Source organism: Solenopsis invicta, chromosome 3, assembly GCF_016802725.1.
Source record: "Solenopsis invicta isolate M01_SB chromosome 3, UNIL_Sinv_3.0, whole genome shotgun sequence".
In the NCBI taxonomy this organism is placed as follows: domain Eukaryota; kingdom Metazoa; phylum Arthropoda; class Insecta; order Hymenoptera; family Formicidae; genus Solenopsis; species Solenopsis invicta.
In genome coordinates this window covers 15615003-15636979 of record NC_052666.1, presented here as the reverse complement: position 1 = coordinate 15636979, position 21977 = coordinate 15615003, and the positions used below count along the sequence as shown (strand labels likewise).

Sequence of the window (21977 nt, the reverse complement as noted above, 5' to 3'; positions counted from 1 at the left end):
AAAAAGCACGTAAAGTGACGCCTATTTAGACAGGAAAACACACGGATAGCTATTGAAAAGAAAGAAAATGTGCTTTTATGCATGAAATTCAAAGAAATTTTATTTGCGGTTTATTTTTATGAATTTGGTATGTTATGCCCTGTGGTGGTCCAGGCACATTTGTAAGGTATTTCGGGATCGTTGCTGCGCCCAAAGAGTTAGGACTCGAGGAAGGGCCACGTTGACGGATCAGAGATGGTAGACACTCTTGATTCCAACGTTTATATATATATATATATATATATATATATATATATATATATATATATATACCCTATGATCAGAAAGTACCGGGAATTTTTAAATAAAACAAAATAGAGTTAAATTTCAGGCAAATTTATTTTATCTCCTTCAAAATATGATCCATCTGAAGCAACACACATGTGCCAACGCTTGACCCAGTCCTCCATGCATCCCTGGTAGGCCGACGAAGGGATGGCCTTTAGTTCCCTCGTCGCATTCTCTTTGATCTCCTCGATAGACTGAAATCTCTTTCTACGAAGTGGCAACTTCAACTTGGGGAACAAAAAAAAGTCGCACGGGGCCATATCAGGTGAATACGGTGCTTGCTTGATGGTATTTACTTGATGTTTGGTCAAATAATTCAGTACAATTCGGGCTCGGTGCGACGGTGCGTTATCATCATGCAAAATCCAAGAATTGTCGGCCCACATTTCTGGCCGTTTGCGACGTACAGGGTGTTACGTTCACATACATGTCGGTCTAACTGGTTGCCTACTCGTACAGGCGCGCATGGTGGTTCACAACTGCGTACGCTTGCAGGGCATGTCGGCAATATCACTCCCATCACTCTTTTTCGGAAATGATCACTAACAAATCTTCCCTCTACAATATTTATTTTGATATATTAATAATTTATTATTAAATTGATATTCAATGTAATAAATCAATATAAACATTATACAATTCTTCATATAGCGCGTGGCAAAATTCCGGAACGGTCAAATATTTCGAAAATAAAGTATTATCAAGAAAAATGTTTTAGATAAAAGTTGTATGGTTTGGAGAGGGATAAATAATGGTAAAATTAATTTTTGACAAAACTAAAGTTTTTAACATTATATAGAGGTTATCGGCATTTTTCAAGAGAATTATGTTATATTTACACATAATATATATTTCTTATTTTGTATAAGTATTGTAAGCTGAAACTGTCGAAAAATAAATAGTTTACTAGATATTTTACACTTTATTCTGGCACATTTCGACATAAAGTATAAGATATCTCATAAATTATTCAGTTTTTCGTAATTATATCTTAATACTTTTATGCGTAGTTATTTAAATAGTGTGTAGTACTAAAATTACGAAACATTTATTTCAATAGACTTCAACATTAATCGGTTAAAATGGAAGCCACAGTGACAAGGTATGAAAATAAATTTTATGAAATAATAAATGTGATAAACAAGGTTTAGTAATATATGTGAATGTCTCCTATTTTGATGTAAATTTGTCGAAAGCGCAGGTATGAGATAAATCAATAGTCAGTAACATAAATATTAAATGTGGTAATCGATAACTTTATAATAATATTATAATAATATTAGGTAGACGTGTTTGCGATTCTTAATATTAGGGATAGTCAATAACTTGATTAATAATTTTATAACATTTATAAACTTTATTGATGAACATAAATTTCTAATAATTGTTTTTACAGTAGGTGTTCGAAATATCCCCCGTTTTCTTCCGCACATAACGCGATTCTCCTCATGATGCTTCCTCGAACGTTTCTCAACATTTCAGGTGTAATTCTCTGACTCGCTTCTCGTATTTTTGCAATTAAGTCATTTCTATCGCATGGCAATGTTTGATAAATGATGTCACGCATGTAGCCCCATAAAAAAAAATCCATTGGCGTAAGATCAGGAGAGCGCGGAGGCCATTCCTGACATGGGCTGTGAATGCCTATCCATCTCAGTTGATATTCACGGTTTAAAACCGTACGAGCGAGAAGAGACGTGTATGCGGGATGCCCATCTTGTTGAGAAATTATATTCGGCATAGCAGCAACGTCACCTAACAAAACGGGCAATATTTCCTCCAGGAAATCGGAATAAACTTGTTCCGTAATTGTCACATTTTCCGGAAAGAAATGCGGCCCGATCACTCGATCATCCAAATTTCCCATCCACACATTAATGTGGAATTGTCCTTGGATGTGCGTTTCCTTTCGGCAATGAGGATTTTCTTCCGCATAATGATGTTCATTACGTCTGTTAATTTGTCCATCACTGCATAAAGTGCACTCGTCTGTCCACAGAATTCTTCTTAAAAAATTATTCTCAGCGACGTTGTTTATGTCAACCTGATACAAAAAATTATTTCGATTATGTAAGATACTTGAAAACGTCAAGAAAATTGTTAAACTATAAACTATCATCCCACGATATCTTTAATACTTTAATTTTTTAAGAATTTTTTAAGCTGTAAACACTTGAAATGTGATTTTTAAGCTATTTTATAAAAAATCGTTATTTTCAATCGTAGTGAGAAAACCATTAATTGGCAATACATCTTGCTCTTACTTGCTCTGACAACCACTCGCAAAAAGCTTCTCGGCGACGCAGATCTTGAGGATCTCATATATTTCGTTTAAAATAAATGCTGTCAACGTTTCGCGGATGAAATATATGTCGATAAGTAAAATACCGGGCCCAGTAATTTTTACTTATCGACATATATTTCGTTCGCGAAACATCGATAGCATTTGTTTAAACAGCTGGTGAAGAGTCACGTTTCTGTGTGCTTGACGATGGAGCGGTATAGCAACGAGGAATTAGCAAACATGTTGCTTATTTTTGGCGAATGCCATAGAAATCAAAGGCGAGCTGCAGCCCTGTATGCGGAACGTTATCCTGATAAGCGACACCCTGGACACGGGTTTTTTCAATCGCTATTTGCAAGGCTTTGTAGGCATGGTACGTTACATACCCCAACACCTCGATTGCACGTTGCAGCCAGATCAGCGGAAACAATTAATGCTGTCAGAGATGCTGTCGTTGCCAATCCGCACACAAGTACGAGAAGTATTGCACAGGATTTACAAATGAATCATGTCACAGTGCACAGAATCATCAAGCATGATCTTAAATGGCATCCATTTAAGAGGCACACAACACAAAGATTATTTCCTCATGATTTGCCTCGCCGAGTAGCTTTTTGCGATTGGTTATCAGAACAAGTAAGAGCAAGATGATGTATTACCAATTGATGGCTATCGTTTCTCACTACACAGAAAAAAAATTATTATTAAATCAAGATTCTTTGTTTCACATATAAGCAAGTATATAACATCTTTATGCAAGTATACAGATCTTCTTGGAAGAAATTATAATCTTGAACAGACATAAATTATGTCTGTTCAAGATTATAATTTCTTCCAAGAAGATCTATATACTTGCATAAAGATGTTATATGCAAAGAATCTTGATTTAATAATAATTTTTTTTCTGTGTACGATTGAAAATAATAATTTTTTAATAAAATTTTTTGTATCAGGTTGACATAAATAACATCGCTAACGATCATTTCTTGAGGAGAATCCTTTGGACAGATGAGTGCACTTTCCGCAGTGATGGGCGAATAAACAGGCATAACGAACATCATTATGCGGAGGAAAATCCTCATTGCCGAAAGGAAACGCACATCCAAGGACAATTCCACATTAATGTGTGGATGGGAATTTTGGATGATCGAGTGATCGGGCCGTATTTCTTTCCGGAAAATGTGACAATTACGGGACAAGTATATTCCGCTTTCCTGGAAGAAATATTGCCAGGTTTATTAGGTGATGATATTTTAAAAGTAAATCACCTAATCGATTAATAAAAATGTTATGCGAACTATCTCAACTAAATCAGTTTTACCAACCAACAGATGCTGAGATACCAAACATGATTTTCCAGCAAGATGGACACCCAGCACATACGTCCCTTCTCGCTCGTGATTTTTTAAATCGGCAATATCGTAATAGATGGATAGGCATCCACAGCCCTCTTCAAGAATGGCCTCCACGCTCTCTTGATCTTACGCCAATGGATTTTTTTTTATGGGGCTACATACGCGATATAGTGTATCAAACATTACCACGCAGTAGAGATGATTTGATTGCTAAGATACGAGAAGCGAGTCAAACAGTAACGCCTGTAATGTTAAGAAACGTGCGAGGAAGTTTCATGAGGAGAATTGCATTATGTGCGGAACAAAATGGGGGGTATTTTGAGCACATACTTTAAAAATCATTAGAAATTTATATTACGCAATACTTCTCGTACTGGTGTGCGAATTGGCAACGAGAGCCTCTCTTATAACATTAATTGTTTCCGCTGATCTGGATGTAACGTTCAATCGACGTGTTGAGGCATGCAATGTCCCATGCCTACAAAGCCTAGCAAATAGCGATTGAAAAAACCCGTGTCCAGGGTGTCGCTTATCAGGATAACGTTCCGCATAGAGAGCTGCGACTCCTCTTTGATTTTTATGGCATTCGCCATAAATAAGCAACATATTTGTCAATTCATACATCAATAAAGTTATTATTATAAAAATATTAATCAAGTTATTGACTATCCCTAATATTAAGAATCGCAAACACGTCTACCTAATATTATTATAATATTATTATAAAGTTATCGATTACCACATTTAATATTTATGTTACTGACTATTGATTTATCTCATACCTGCGCTTTCGACAAATTTACATCAAAATAGGAGACATTCACATATATTACTAAACCTTGTTTATCACATTTATTATTTCATAAAATTTATTTTCATACCTTGTCACTGTGGCTTCCATTTTAACCGATTAATGTTGAAGTCTATTGAAATAAATGTTTCGTAATTTTAGTACTACACACTATTTAAATAACTACGCATAAAAGTATTAAGATATAATTACGAAAAACTGAATAATTTATGAGATATCTTATACTTTATGTCGAAATGTGCCAGAATAAAGTGTAAAATATCTAGTAAACTATTTATTTTTCGACAGTTTCAGCTTACAATACTTATACAAAATAAGAAATATATATTATGTGTAAATATAACATAATTCTCTTGAAAAATGCCGATAACCTCTATATAATGTTAAAAACTTTAGTTTTGTCAAAAATTAATTTTACCATTATTTATCCCTCTCCAAACCATACAACTTTTATCTAAAACATTTTTCTTGATAATACTTTATTTTCGAAATATTTGACCGTTCCGGAATTTTGCCACGCGCTATATGAAGAATTGTATAATGTTTATATTGATTTATTACATTGAATATCAATTTAATAATAAATTATTAATATATCAAAATAAATATTGTAGAGGGAAGATTTGTTAGTGATCATTTCCGAAAAAGAGTGATGGGAGTGATATTGCCGACATGCCCTGCAAGCGTACGCAGTTGTAAACCACCATGCGCGCCTGTACGAGTAGGCAACCAGTTAGACCGACATGTATGTGAACGTAACACCCTGTACAGCATCTCTCAAACGCTTCAAAACGGATAAATAATATTCTTTGTTGACTGTCTGGCCCGGTGGAAGGTACTCATAGTGCACAACGCCTTGGCAATCGAAGTAAACAGTCAACATCACCTTCACTTTTGAGCGGCTTTGACGCGGTTTTTTCGGTTTCGGCTCGTCTTCGAAGCGCCACTCGGACGATTGTTGCTTTGTTTCCATGTCAAATTCATAGATCCATGTCTCGTCGCCCGTAATTATCCGTTTCATGAAGGTTGGATCACTTTGGGCTTCAGAAATCATCTCTTCAGCAACTGTCTTTCGGTGGTGTTTTTGCAAGAAATTCAGATCCTTCGGAACGAGCCTGGCTGCCACGCGTCTCATACCCAAAACATCAACCACAATATGCTGTGCCGTTCCATATGCAATGCCAAGTTCACTAGACATCTCTCTTAAGCTGGTATGACGATTCAAGCACCATTTCTTTCACTTTCTTCACGTTTTCATCGGTGTTCGACGTCGATGGACGTCCGGACGAGGGAAATCTTCCACCACTGTACGACCACTTTTAAAGTCTTTATACCACTCGTATGCTCTTGTTTTTGATAGAGCAGATTCGCAAAATGCTTTTTGCAACATTTTCAGTGCATCGGCACACAAAATTTTGTTCGCAACACAAAATTTCAAACAAACTCTTTGTTCAACAAAATTATTCATGGTAAAATGCGGCAAAATGAAAAAGTTGACTGATGTAAACAAACGCCAGGCAGACACTAATGATCGGATGGCACTAAAACCTGACAGATGTGCGTCTTAAGGTCGTACCAACATAAGAAAAAAAAATAAACCGGTTCCCGCATGCGCGGTACTTTTAAATAAAAAATTCCCGGTACTTTCTGATCATAGGGTATATAGGCAAAAGTTCTGTAACGGTCAAATATCTTGGAAAATAATGATTATGGAAGAAAATGTTCAATACAAAAGTTTTAGTATATTAAGTGGTCTATTATATGGTTACATTGAAATGACCTCCATGTAACCTTGAAGGGCACCGTAAAGGTCAACTTTAATTTCTTAACTGGAAAGCCCCATTTTCCAATTCATATTTTTGTAACTTACCCCGAGACCTTTCCAAAACACTACAAGAAAGTTCATTTTCGTTGAGTACTTTCCGAGTTGTGAGGGTTGAAAGTTACAGTACCGCCGGCATTAGCATTACCCAAGGTGTACCGCGTGGAGGTTGCACGGTCGGATTTACACCTCTGGTGTGTGTGTGTGTGTGTGCGTGTGCGTGTGCGTGTGCGTGTGTGTGTGTGTGTGCGTGTGTGTGTGTTCAAATACAGTCAGAGATAAGGACTCCGAGGTTCGTCAGTCCTCCGGTATTTTACGACTCTAAACTCTCCCTGCTGTGTGTGTGTATGTGTGTCCCGGTATTTTACGACTCCAAACCCTCCCTGCTGTGTGTGTGTGTGTGTGTGTGTGCGCGCGCGCGCGCGTGTGTGCGTGTTAGACGTAATTAAACAATTAATGAATTAACTGTTCAAATTGTTGTCCGTTTACTGCTTGACAGTGTGCCAATCGGATGTAGATACTTTGCAGTACATTTTCTAGCATGTCCTGTCCAATTGAATTCGAAACGTCTAATATTCTTGCTCGGAGAATCGTGGGCCAGACGTGGGGGTTGAAGCCCAGGATGGTCTGTTGGATCTATACTGCAATACTTCGACCCAGGCTCACTTATGCAGCAGTTGTGTGGTGGTCTAGGGCGCGGAAGAAAGCGGCGGTAGTAGCGCTCGAGCACGTCAGGGCTCTGATTTTAAGAGGGGCTCTGGGTGCAATGCGAACCACGCCGGTAGCAGCCATGGGCATTCTGCTCGGGATTGAACCACTTCACCAGGTGTTGGTGGGGGCGGCGGCGATCGCACCAACTAACCTGTGAATTGAAGTGGAAGGAGGGAACTGCGCACACTAGGTTCCTTAGTGGCGTGTTGACCGATTCCATCTTTGGAATGAGGCAAGATAGGATACCAGCAGTTCGGGCCCTGGACAGGCGCTTTAAAGTGCAGGTCACAGGGCCCGTGGACTGGGAAGAACTCAGCACACTGGTTCAGGCCTGGGACGGGGACGTCTGGTTTACAGATGGCTCCAAGACGGGTACGAGCTCCGGCGCGGGCATCGTTTGCAGGCAAAGGGGAGTGGCGGAGAGCCTGCCCCTGGACGGGTACGCCACGGTTTTTCAGACGGAGATCGTGGCGATCCGAAGATGTGCCCAACTGGCCCTGGACGGAAAGGAGACAGGTGGGCGCGTAAGAATATGCTTGGACAGCCAAACTGCTATCAAGGCACTTGAGGCTCCGATCTGCACTTTGCGGCTGGTCTGGGATTGCAGGAATGCACTGGAGAAGCTGGCGAGGAATAAAGAAGTTATCGTGGGTCCCCGGTCACTCGGGGATCGAGGGCAATGAGGAGGTCGATCGGCTCGCCAGGGCCGCATCAAGAATGGAGGTGTTTGGGCCGGGACCGAAACTGGGGGTCCCTTTCTGTCTAGGCAGGAGGAGGATCCGGGCCTGGTTGCGGAGCGAGCACCTCAAGTTTTGGAAAAACGAGCTAAGGACCAAATGTCGACAGGCTGGGGCTCTACTGGGGGAAACACCTAGTGAGGGCCTGGTCAGGGACATAAGGTTCTTGAGCAGAAGAGACGCCAGGTTAGTAGTGCAAATACTCACTAGCCATGGGGCCCTCAATTACCACATGCACAGGTTGGGCCAATCTGATACGGCCGAGTGTAGGGCTTGTGGGGAGGATGAGGAGACAAGTCTCCACATTCTTTGTGATTGTCCGGCCTATGCGGGGCTCAGACTAAAACTGCTAGGCTCGGCATTTCCCGAGCCAGGGCAGATCAGCAGGCTACCTATGGGGGACCTGAGTCTCTTCTGGAGAGAATCGGGGCTCCTGTAAGTGGTGAACGACTGATGGAAGACACAATGGACAATAGTCTGCGTGCCGTAGACGGATCTTCGACTTGAGGACCGCCCCCTCAGTTCCATTATTATTATTATTATTATTATTGTTATTATTATTATTATTGCTCATAATTCATTAATGGTTGCCGGTTTTGTTTTGTATACTTTGTTCTTCAAATATCCCCAATAAAAGTAGTCGAGTGAGGTTAGATCTGATGATCTAGGTGATCCCCAAAAAATAAATGTTTGGGCTGGAATAATAGGTCATCGTATTGTAGGTCCGTTTTTTATCGAAGGGAATATAAATGCGCACAATTACGTGCACTTGCTAAGAACCGAAGTCGTGCCATGTATTCAAAACGTTACAGGAAATGCTTTTGAAAATGTTTAGTTCCAGCAGGATGGGGCCCCAGCTCATTTTGCCATAATGACTTTCTAAGTACCTTTCCCAATAAATGGATTGGTAGAAGAGGTCAACACACACACACGCGCACACGCACACGCACACAACAGGGAGGGTTTGGAGTCGTAAAATACCGGGGGACTGACGAACCTCGGAGTCCTTATCTCTGACTGTATTCGAACACGCACACACACACACACACACACACACACACACACACACACACACACACACACACACACCAGAGGTGTAAATCCGACCGTGCAACCTCTACGCGGTACACCTTGGGTAATGCTAATGCCGGCGGTACCGTAACTTTCAACCCTCACAATTCGGAAAGTACTCAACGAAAATGAACTTTCTTGTAGTGTTTTGGAAAGGTCTCGAGGTAAGCTACAAGAATATGAATTGAAAAATGGGGGTTTCCATTTAAGAAATTAAAGTTGACCTTCACGGTGCCCTTCAAGGTTACATGGAGGTCATTTCAATGTAACCATGGAATAGACCATTTAATATACTAAAACTTTTGTATTGAACATTTTCTTCTATAATCATTATTTTTCAAGATATTTGACCGTTACCGAACTTTTGCCCATCACTATATACCGGGTGACCCATTTTAAAGTATCCCCTAGAATATTTTGAAAACTAAACATTTTCAGCAAAAATGTTTCAGACAAAAGTTATATGGTTTTGAGGGGGACATAAGTTGGTGTTATTAATTTGACCTTGAATAGTTGTTTGAAGGCCACGTGAAAGTTACTTTCAATTTTTTTAATGGGACGGCCTACTTTTTATTACATATTCTTATAGCTTATCTCGAGACGTTTCCGAAACACTATAAACAAATTTTTTTGTTAAGTATTTTTTGAGCTGTGAGGCTCGAAAGTTAAATTTTTAAGAAATACACTTTAGATCAAAAAATTAAAAAAAAAACAGTTGTTTGATATTTTTTTAAATGCTATGTAATAATGGCTATATTTTTTCATCATACCGCCGGCTTTAGCGTTACCCGATGTACATCGCGAGGAGGTAACATGGTCGGATTTTGTACATCATGTAGCCCTTAAAAGGGCTGATGTTATAATTGATCTTTTTAAGCAATAAGGTGCTCAAAAGTGGCACCGTTAACTTGTTGACAAAGCTGGATTCGGCGTTGAAAATGAGTAACAGTATGCAGAAGTACTCAGAAGTCAGGAGCAGACTTTAAAAAGTTTTTATTGTTTTGAATTTGCTGTACTGCCCACTGACAAAACAATTGCCGTTCTTTGTGATCCTGCTCATTTAACGCTTGGTTCAAGGACACATGAGTGTTTACATTGTATTCACACTGTATCCACGTTACATCCAAGTAGTTACATCCGAACCTTAAAGTCAATAAAATCTTTTGTTTTCTGTCTTCCTTGTGTGTGAAAGTTTTCATTATCTGTTACTTCGATTTTTGAACAAATTGTTAAATTTACATCATCTGAGAATCGGGCGGAATGGGTGATTACTCTCCGAATGAAATCGTGGATATTCTCCTTGTTCTAGCAGAATGCCACCGTTTTCATAAAAGAGCAGCAGTATTGTATCGTAGACGATATTCTATGCGACTGCATCACCCGAAATGCTTCCGCAATTCACAAAATTGAATCAAGAATTCGAAGAGGAAATATTCGGCGACAACGAAAACGACGTATGATCGACGATTATTGTATGAATGCGCGCTTTCTTACAGTTTTGGTGGCAGTTCATTTGAACCCTAACATATCAACGCGCCAAATTCAAATTCAAATTGGTATCCCAAGAGAGACTGCGCGAAGATACTTGAAAGTTGTGAAGTACCACCCATACCATTTGTCCTTGAATCAAGCTTTAAATGAGCAGGATCACGAAGAACCGCTATTGTTTTGTCAGTGGGCAGTACAGCAAATTCAAAACAATGAAAACTTTTTCAAGTACGTAATGTTCTCTGACGAAGCCGCATTTCACAGTGATGGATCATTGAATCGACACAACAGCCACTACTGGGCCCCCGTAAACCCACATTGGATGCAGCAAATAGATTATCAACACCGCTGGACCGTCAATGTGTGGTGCGGAATTGTAAATGGCTACCTCATTGGTCCTTATTGTTTTGATAACACTGTCAACGGTGAAAGTTACTTGCGACTGCTAAGAGACGATCTTCCATTTTTGCTAGAAAATGTTGATCTGCATACAAGAATGAGAATGTGGTTTTAGCAAGATGGTGCTCCTCTACATTTTGCACACGTCGTGAGGAACTACTTTAATGAAATGTATCCTGAAAAGTGGATAGGCAGAGGAGGTCCAATTAAGAGCCATCAAGGTCACCAGATTTAACTGCTCCTGACTTCTACTTGTGGGGCTTCCTCAAAAATTATGTCTATCGAGAAAGACCAACCACCAGAGCCGATATGATAGAAAGAATTCGAATAGCGTGCAGTAATATTACACATGATACTCTTCTGCATACTGTTACTCATTTTCAATGCCGAATCCAGCTTTGTCAACAGGTTAACAGTGCCACTTTTGAGCACCTTACTGCTTAAAAAGATCAATTATAACATCAGCCCTTTTAAGGGCTACATGATGTACAAAATCCGACCGTGCTACCTCCTTGCGGTGTACATCGGGTAAGGCTAAACCCGGCGGTATGATGAAAAAATATAGCCATTATTACATAGCATTTAGAAAAATATCAAACGTCTGTTTTTTTTTAAATTTTTTTATCTAAAGTGTATTTTTTGAAAAATTAACTTGCAAGCCTCACAACTCGAAAAATACTTAACAAAAAAAACATTTGTTTATGGTGTTTAGGAAACGTCTCTAGATAAGCTACAAGAATATGTAATAAAAAGTAGGCTGTTCCATTTAAAAAATTGAAAGTGATCTTCACGTGGCCTTCAAGCAACTATTCAAGGTCAAATTAATAACATCAACTTATGTCCCCCTCGAAACCATATAACTTTTGTCTGAAACATTTTTGCTGAAAATGTTTAGTTTTCGAAATATTCTAGGGGATACTTTAAAATGGGTCACTCGGTGTGTGTGTGTGTGTGTGTGTGTGTGTGTGTGTATACAGGGTGTTATAAAAAAGGGTCACATATTTTGATAGCAGATAGTATTGATCAAAACAAGAAGAAAAGGTCTAATTAACATGGGTCCTAAAACTAATATCTTTAAAGATATAAGCTATTTTGTTATTTGAGCTCTTTGTCATTTTTTTATTAGTCGTGTCATCTTTAGAATGTAATGAACAAAGGAGTAGGGGAGAGTGGGGTACAATGGCGATATCTTTTTTCTAGGTGCCTTAAAAAATAAAAAATAAACAAAGAGATAAAGAAACAATTTTTATTTTAATATGAAATGTAATCATTAATCTTCTATTAAAAAAAACTGAAATAAAGAAACTAAATGTATGTACATATGATAACAAAATAAAAATTCCTTTTTTACAAAAAACAAATTTTATGCTGACTCAGTATTAGAGGAATTGCTCTATGTGATTGACATTCACTCTTACGCATGTTTTAGCCCTACGTCTTAAAGAATCACGCACTCTTTCAAATACACCTGGTTGGTCAGAAATTTGCCGACACGCATTGAAAATGCGATCCTATAGTGTTTGAATGTCATCGACGGTTGTTGAATACCAAGGTTTTTAAGTGTCCCCATAACCAAAAATCTAAAGGGTTCAGATCCGGGGATTGAGCTGGCCAAACTACTGGACCTCCCCGACCAATCATTGCTCATTAAATGCCTGGGTTAAATGTCGTCGGACGATATGAAGAAAATGGGGTGGTGCACCATCATGCATGAACCACATTCGTTGCCTTTGAAGGAGAGGGATTTCCTCCAACATGATAGGCAATTCGTTCAATAAAAACAGGTGGTAAATAGCACCTGTTAATCTATTTGGTAATACGTAAGGGCCTATGATTTTATCACTAACAATTCCTGCCCAGATGTTAATGCGAAACTGATGCTGATCTCGAAATTCTTCAATCGCGTGCGGATTTTCATCCGACCAGACATGCGTATTATGGAAATTGACTATTCCATTTTTTGTGAAACCTGCCTCATCGGTAAATAAAATGTTTTCTATGAAATGTGGATTTTCAACACATTTTCGTAAAAACCATTGACAAAATATTAATCTGGCCTGGTAATCTGGTGGTCCAAGAGCTTGCACTCGTTGGATATGATAGGGATATAATGATTGCTCGTGAAGAATGGACTAGACAAGATGACGATTGATGCCTTCCGCTGCTGCTATTCTTCTTGTACTTGTTCTAGGATCTTCTTCCACTCTTCTCAATATCCGTTCTTCCATGTCAGGCGTGCGAACTGAGCAAGTCCTGCCCCGATTAATTACTCGTGGTGTTAAAGATCCAATTTCTGAGAGTCGCTGGAAAAGTTTACTGAATAATTTTTGAGAGGGTACCCTGCGTGTTGGATACTTTTGAACGTAGCGGGCACGTGCTTTCCGGTTGCTTCCATTGGCTAACCCATAACAAAATATATCTGCCATTTCTCGCGTGGAATAATAGGTTTCCATTATGTTTGTTCACTGAGTAAACTGCACACTTTAACTAAAGTGTACTACGTAGTGTACTACAAGTCAGACGATTAATTTTGTACTGACGAACTCTCGTATAGCAACAGTAGTAAACACTCTTTTGTTTACTAGGGCTGCTCACATTCGTCAAGGCCTACGCAATGTCGTTTGACTTGTAGTATCTATTGCGAACCAAATGTAAATATTAGGAGACACATTCTAAAGATCAAACGACTAACAAGAAAACGACAAAGAGCTCAAATAACAAAATAGCTTGTATTTTTGAAGATATTAGTTTTAGGACCCATGTTAATTAGACCTTTTTTTTTTTGTTTTGATCAATACTACCTGCTATCAAAATGTGACCCTTTTTTATGACACCCTGTATATATATTTGTATATCCTTAAAATTGCCCTTTTACACTTGGTAATAATATATGTCGATCGTGTACTTGGTTTCTTGGACGATCCAGTATATATAGGTCTTCGCGTTATCTCCGGATTACGTTACTGGCTCGACGTGCAAGTCACGCACGGCGAGTAACGTTTCGATCTGCTGTTCGATTGACTTTCCCGTCGCTTTCCGATTTGGTTGCTCTATTTATTCACAAATTTGTCACTTGATTCGACCAATCGTGTTCCTGCAAAATGCAGTTCTCACGGTTAGTCGAAATACGAATACCGGAAAGAGACTCAGCAATAACTGGCGTAGCGCGATAGTATTTTGGCCGGAAGCCCGAAAGACCATCAGCGTCTTTCGATTTTTTTTGCGTATGCGGAATTTGAATCCGATACGCATATGCATAGTAATGGGAATCTTAACTGATTTCCTGTTGCTATGCGGGTTGTTAGCGTGGTTGTACTGGGTACAACAGGTAAATACGAGATAAGTCATATTTTTACAATGAAACACGTAATAACAAAATGACATGCACGACAACATCTCATCGTCAATTTGTCATGTTTCATACCTATTAATTTTAATTTTGTCTGTGACGGACTGTCGCTATCGTCAACGCGGAATTCTCGGCTGAGGTGCCAGGAGCCTTAATATTATATATTAATATTTATTCAATTAGTATTAAAATTATATGGTTTATTCATATTATATAACTGTTTATTATTACTTTATTTATTTGTTTTTCTATTTCGAATTTTAATCAACATATGTTGCAGGCAAAAATTAACTGAATTGGACGAAATCACGAAACGTTTGCAATCACGTCTACGTGATGTAACAAATACGGCTTTTGAAGATGAATTTGATTTTGACATAATCGAATTAAACAGTGAAAATATTAACAACAGAAACGAGGTCAAAACTGTACAGTGCACAGTTTCTGAACATTCTAATAACGAAATATCCCAAATGCCGAAACAGTGTGAAATACAAAACGATATCATAAATGATATCGAAAGGCAAACCTCGTCTGTTACAAGCAGCAATTGCAATCTACATTGCGAACCAGCATTTAATGAAAGTAGAGTTATAAGTTCCGAAGCAACTGATACCGGACATTGTTCAAGCGTCAATACACATTTCAAGCGACATCCCGGTTATTATCACAATCAGTATCAAAATAGATACAGTTTGACTCACAATTATTTGTCAGATAACAATACGGAATATCCCGTACGAGGTTCTAAGACCCATATAAGCCATTTGCTCGACAAACTTTCCTTGGATTTGCCATTCAGGTCATCCTCAGAACCGATAAAAAAAAATATCCTAGAGTTATTCGCGAGTCTACGGGAACATAGAAATAACTCGCAAGACAAGGATAAAAGTAATCGTGATGTTAACACCTGCACGGCGCTCACTCAAATTGATAATGAATATGCTCATTCACATACAACGAATGTTATTACTTCTAAAACGACCGTTGAGGAGAGCTTTTCTGTCGAATTGCCTTGCAATAGAATATCGACGATGATACGCGAGCTAGTTGCAGAAGAGAATAACGACAGTATGGATTATGATGAATTGACAACTTATTTGATAGCTTCTAACGTTCGTCATATGGATCTGGATAGTATATTTAATCCGCTTCTGTATCAGCACTTAATGCCGGATCTACAAGTTTTAACGTTGCCGGAAGGGGAAGCTGTAGAGCAATTGGATAATCGATATGCGAAAAGTTTCTTCGACGTAGCGATGCATAACAATATTGATCACTTGAAAAAGAATGGAACTTTATTTCGAAATAATGGGCAACCAAAAGATCGAGCGACTGTTTCAGAATTTGATGAGCGAAAGGAATTTTTTGAAACTTTAACACCTGATGTCTCAGGAAATATCGACAGTAGTACCGACATGACTGTCATTTGTAAATTTAATGAAAATGATTTAATATCAGACAACACGAAACATACGGAATCGACCGCTGTTATGTTACTCGACAAGTTATACACACAAGAAACCGAGATAGATACAAAAGATTATTGCTCCATCATATCTAAATTATCTGTTCCTGAAGCGTCGAGACAAGCGCCTGAGGGTGGAAATCCCGTAGAAGAAATCAAGTCGGTAACAACAAAATGGCAAGATGATAAAGATGGACCGTCAAACAACTAAATATTCTTGAATATTAAGGAGATTTGTAATAAATTAGATTAGAATATTAGAGAAATTATATATTTGTAAATGCATTTTTTAATAATATAATATAGTTATGCGTTTTTTACAGTTATACTACATCTTACCCTAAATTTCGAAATGAATGAATATAAACATTAATGTGAAGTATTTTAATCTTTAGCCGGCTAAGTTTCGATCTATTACTAACTTTTGTGCTTACTGTTTGCTACGTGAAACTGTTCGGAAAGAATTTTCTCTTACAAGGAGGACCAGGTGACTTACCTTGGGATTTTGATCCCAATTTTTTTTACTGGAAATGAAAAAAACATCTCTCGGCGTTTGATTGAATAGGTTCTAGTTTCGGAAAAATAATTTTGTGAAAATTGGTCATATCCGAAACGCACCGTCGTGCGCCACATGAGCCTTCCCGGTAACTGTTGTTTTAAACAGTGCGGTTGATTTTGTGAATTAGGTGCTTGCTTTATAATTGTGAGATTCAGGTTTGCTCCCGGAGGTGAGCAATAATGTTTTTTCTAATAAGTTTTTTTATTTATGTTTATTTATTTTCATGATTTTGGTATAGTATGCAAATTTTTGAAATAGAAAATTTAATTTAATATTACATTCTAAACATTAATTTAAATTTAATTTGAACTTTAATTCAAGGGAACTTTAATTCAAGGGAACTTTAATTCAAATAATAATATTTGAAATAATAAATAATAATAATATATACGTTATTTGTAATGGAAAAAAATGTATATGTGACACTCCTTTATTTAGTCATTATGCAAACTGTAGAAAATTTATATGCTTTAAATATTTTGTGATGTTTATCATCCAAGTAATTGTTCCGCATCGAAATAATTTAATTTTATAATAAATCCGCGATACTTGAATAATTGAATTTTTTAATAAAAATATTCACATTCAGATGTTTGTTTATTCTTCTTCTACGATTAATTATTTTAAAAATTAGAAATTTAAAATATTATTAATATTATTTATATCATTTATATTATTTATATCTTAATATTATTTCCAATTAAATTTTTAATTTAAACAATTTGAAAATTTAGATACGTTGCCTTTATATGTAATCTATTACAAATAACTTATATATTATTATTATTACTTATTTATTACTTCAAATATTACTTGAATTAAAATTCCCTTCAAATTAAATTTAAATTAATGATATTAAATTAAATTTTCTATTTCAAAAATTTACATAACATATCAATATTATCAAAACAAATAAACATAAATAAAAATATTTATTAAAAAAAAAAATTATTGCTCACCTTCAAGAGCGAACTCGGATCTCACGATTATGAAGCAAGTACCTAATTCATGAAGCCAACTGCACTGTTTGGAAGAACAGTTATCAAGAAGGCTCATATGTCGCGCCACGGTGCGCTTTGGATATGATGACCAATTTTGACAAATTTATTTTTCCGAAACTAGGACTTATTCGATCAAACGCCGGGAGACGTAAACCTTTTTCGTCTCTAGAATAAGTAAAAAAATTGAGGTCAAAATCCAAGTGAGTCACCTGGTCCTCCCTTTGTTAGAATTTATTTTTAAAATCATGATACCAGTAAGACAATATAGACATCAAAGAATTTTACTATAATTTTAGTGTTACATCCAGAGTTTTTTAATTAATTTTTTTCATGAGAAATGTCATTTTACTTGAGAAAATAAAGAATGAAAGAGGGGGAGGGAGAAAGAACGGAATGACGTTTAGTAACCGTATTAGTGGGTTAATGTTCAGTAACGCGTGCCACTACTTTAACGCACTCGAATAATGCTTCAAAACACAATGTCTATGTCCTGCATGACCACAATAAGATTGTTTTAAAACTATGCGTTTGTTAGCATTTACTTTTCGGTCAAAGGAAGATCTTTGATGACGTTGTCGAAGTCAGATCAAAGTCACATCAACTTTTTTTAAATGTAATACTCTATTTTTGATTTTAGAATCTAATAGCTGATGTCAAGAACTTTCTAAAATACTATGATAAAGTTTATTTTTGTTAAGTACTTTCCGAGTTATGAGGATTGAATGTTAGAGTATCGTCAGTATTAGCATTATCCAATGTGCATGGAGGTTGCCAGAACAGATTTATACTTCTTTTTTTTGGTATCTTTTATACACCCTGTATACTAGTTGAGTATTCTAGAGTCTATGTGAGTATTGACTAAAATATATTTTGAAATAAACTGAATTCTAGAGACTTATTAAATTTAAAACTAATTTTCTCGCAAATAAACGTGATTCACTTACTTGGTTCACAAACTATTAAGATTTGTGAAGTGATGAAAATCTCGAAGCTCTTTCTCCGGAGGATTATTGGTTCCGAAATAATTTTAGGATTCTCACTCGGCGAGTCTCTGTCTCTGGATTTATTTGAGATTGCTGATTCTTCCGAAAGATCTTAGTAAGAAACTGTTTAAGCCACCAATTAAACGAACTATTTTTTGGCAAACTTATCGGTCGTTTGATTGACTGAAACTGCATCGTTGTACCTTTGCACCCTCTTTTATACTAGAGTTTTTTGAGTTACGTTCCCAGAGAATAGGCATCACTTAATCAATTCGATTATCGCCGTATAAATTGAGTTGCATTTTCATTGTCAATCATATCTTCAGTATTGAATGACGATTATCGCCCATTGGATATTGTTTACCATCTAATAATATATTCGATTATATTCTTCGAATTTGTCTTGCCAATTCTCCTTTTCTTTCCATTCTTATTATCTATTTGAGAATTTGTGCTCTTTCGCATAACATTTCAGAATTTTTCTGTTCAAAAGGGGATCATAATCATTGAATCTGATTGCATCAATATATTGATTGTTCGTATTTTCTTAATGTTTTTATCACTCGATATTTTTTATGAAAGAAAACCATCTTTTGGACGTAACATTAAAGTTTAGTATCATTTTAGTATCATTTAGTAAAATTTAGTAAATTATACTAAAATATTTGTACTTAAATTACATTAAACTTTACTAAAATTATACTAAATTTAATAAAATTTAGTATAATTTTAGTAAAGTGTTTTTAGTAAAAAAATTTACTACATTTTGAGTGAATTAAAAGTTCAGTAAATTAATTTTAAATTGTAATTATATACTATTATATTGTTATAATTATTAATATTATAATTTTGTTAAACTTTTAATAAAATTTTTCGATGTCTGTGCCATCACATATTTATTAAAAGTAAATTTGAAAAGAAAATTCTCTTGGTGTACGTTACATATTTTAATAAAATTTTTTGTTAAAAACATAAGGTTAGCAGGTCTATGTGAGTCACATCGGTTTTTAGTGCTGAATAATAATTTTTAATTTTTACAATCTTTGATGTTTATGCCTTGGTAGCCGAATTGGTAAATGCCCGGAATTCAGGTTCGAATCCTTGTTGAGGTGTTATTTTTTCGTAATAAAATTATTTACAATTTCTCTAGGAAAGGGAGGATTTTAGAAATGCTTCGGAAGCATTAATATTACGTATTCCGACATCATAACTGTGTTCAACAAATGTGGAGTATGCACTTCGAATAAGTCGGAGATTGTAAATATTAAAAAATATTATTCAGCACTAAGAACCTGTGACTGACATAGGCCTGCTAATTTTATGTTTGACATTTTCGTCAGTTTAGATTTAGGCTACGGTCCAAGTATTCTTCGATTGGTCAATTTGTAAAATTCATTGTTCCAATTGGTTAATCAAACGCTTCGAAGCATTTGTAGCGTCATGTGGACTGCAGCCTTAAATCATTATTGTTGTCATTGAAAATTTGATAATACTTTTTTGGTAAAAATACTTTTCTCTTTAAAAACTTCATGTCTGATTTTTATATTTTAACGCTATTTGAAAATACATTTAAATTAACTGGTGCTTTAATTTAAACTTTATATATTATTATATTTGCTTTTTCATACTAAAAAAAGTCTCATTCCGACTAACTCATAACTATTGACTGATGACCGTGTATACGTAATAATAATAATAATAATAAGATAGATATTGATGTACCAAGAATTTTATTATTCCATATATTTGAACTATTATGTATTGTTTTGAATATTTACTATGTATACATAATGTGCGCATATTTTTATATAATCTTTGTGTATATATAATGCTCAAATATAAAAATTTACAAAAATAAATGTAACAAATATTAGAAATAAAATAAATTTAATGTGTAGAAAAATTGTTTTTATGCAAAATAAAAGTAATCGGCGGGAGAATGCAAAAATCATATATTTAAAAGTAGAAAAAAAATTATTATTTGATGTTTTAATTTTTTAATTGAGCTGAAAAATGTATATGCGCAGGGTTTAACTCTTGATGATAGTGTCAATATTGTGGCGCAATTTTTTTACTAAATACAATATTTGCGCAATTACAGCATAACTATATCGATATTGTCGTTAAAAATTGCAGAATTTTGGTGCAGAATTATTAGGCTAAACCAATCTGCAAGCATTTATGCTAAGCGTATTAAATGATTTGATACGGATAGCATTTGGTACGCATCTCAAAAGCTCGGTGTAAAATATTGAGATATACATACTATAATAAAAAGAGCCTTAAGGTGGAATGGTTAAGTTGCGAGAATGACCCTACGCAGACTTACAAGGAAATCTTTGGAAGTATCCGCTTTAGATTTAAACGAGCTTTTAGTATGTTGTAATACGGATAAAAATAAGAAACACGTATTTTTTTATACGTGCTTAATCTCACTTTTAGGAGGTGAAACATTCCTTTGAAGAAAATTTTTTTTTTTTTTTTTTTTTCCAAAGCGTATATCGTCGAAACTATAAGAGATAGAGAAAAATGTTCTAAATAAAAGTTGAATGGCTTGAAGAGTACTTTATAACAGTAAAAAAAATTTTTTTTAATTATTTTTAATACTTTTCCCCTTTTAATACTTACCTACTTTTCAAAATTTTTATTTCTTTTTATAAGCAAAATAAAGCTTATTACTAATTCAACAGTATATGATAAAGTTATGATGCAACATTTTCATTTTCTAAAAATGATTAAAATCTACCCGATAACGCATGGTACACACACCTGTCCGCGTACAGTGCGGTGCAATAATTCGAAGAGCCTAGTAGATGGTTGACTTACCGACACCACAGTCTAACATATAATGTTACACCGAACTGTAATATAGAAGTGTTCCCCTTCGATTTTGACAAGCGTTAAATACGTTGTAGTAAAAATCAAAATAAGGGAACACGTATTTTTTTATACGTGCTCAATCTCACTTTTAGGGGATGAAACACCCTTTGAAAAAAATCCGTTTTTTTTTTTCGAAGCGGATATCGTCGAAACTATAAAAGATAGAGAAAAACGTTTTAAATAAAAGTTGAATGTCAATTGAAGAGTACTTTATAACAGCGAAAAAAAATAATTAAAAAAAGTTTTTTTAATATTTTTCCCCACCACTTACTTTTTTTTTAAATTTTTATTTCTTTTTATAAGCAAAATAAAGCTTATTACAAATTCAATGATATATGACAAAGTTATGATGCGATTTTTCCATTTTCGAAAAATAATTAAAAACCATTCCATAACGCATGGTACGCCCATCTGTGCCTTCAATATTATTTCACAATAAAACGGATTTGTCTTATATGGCGTTGACTACGCAAAAGAGCAAGAAAAGACAAATCAATACAATACAATAATTGTTGAAATAAAAGTTTTATAATAACAATAATAATAATAATAATAGTAGTAGTAGTAATAGTAACTTCTTTATTCGATCCTCACAGGGTTACAAATCTTTCCTTATCTGTACAATAAGCTTACTCTACCTTACCTACTAGGTTTAAAAACTAAATTAGCCTATTTTAGCCTATTTGCTCGCTCTATTTACACACGCATATACAGGACCTTCGCTTTCGTCGC

General features: G+C 35.8%; 2 protein-coding genes across 6 annotated transcripts in view; one reads left to right on the top strand and one right to left on the bottom strand.

Moving 5' to 3' along the window:
- Window positions 1-16137, top strand: part of LOC105196912 — a 140090-nt gene extending 123953 nt beyond the window's left edge. For all 5 annotated transcript variants that reach the window (XM_039447676.1, XM_039447678.1, XM_039447675.1 and 2 more), the window contains one exon: window positions 14635-16137. In XM_039447676.1, coding sequence (XP_039303610.1) covers window positions 14635-16033 — 1399 coding nt within the window. In that variant the 3' untranslated portion in view covers window positions 16034-16137. The remainder of the gene's footprint in view (window positions 1-14634) is intronic.
- On the bottom strand, window positions 758-2471 carry LOC120357440. Its single transcript, XM_039447679.1, has one exon. The coding sequence runs from the start codon at window positions 2444-2446 to the stop codon at window positions 1718-1720; it is 729 nt and encodes a 242-aa protein (XP_039303613.1). The 5' UTR covers window positions 2447-2471; the 3' UTR covers window positions 758-1717.
- Window positions 16138-21977: the final 5840 nt, after the last annotated feature.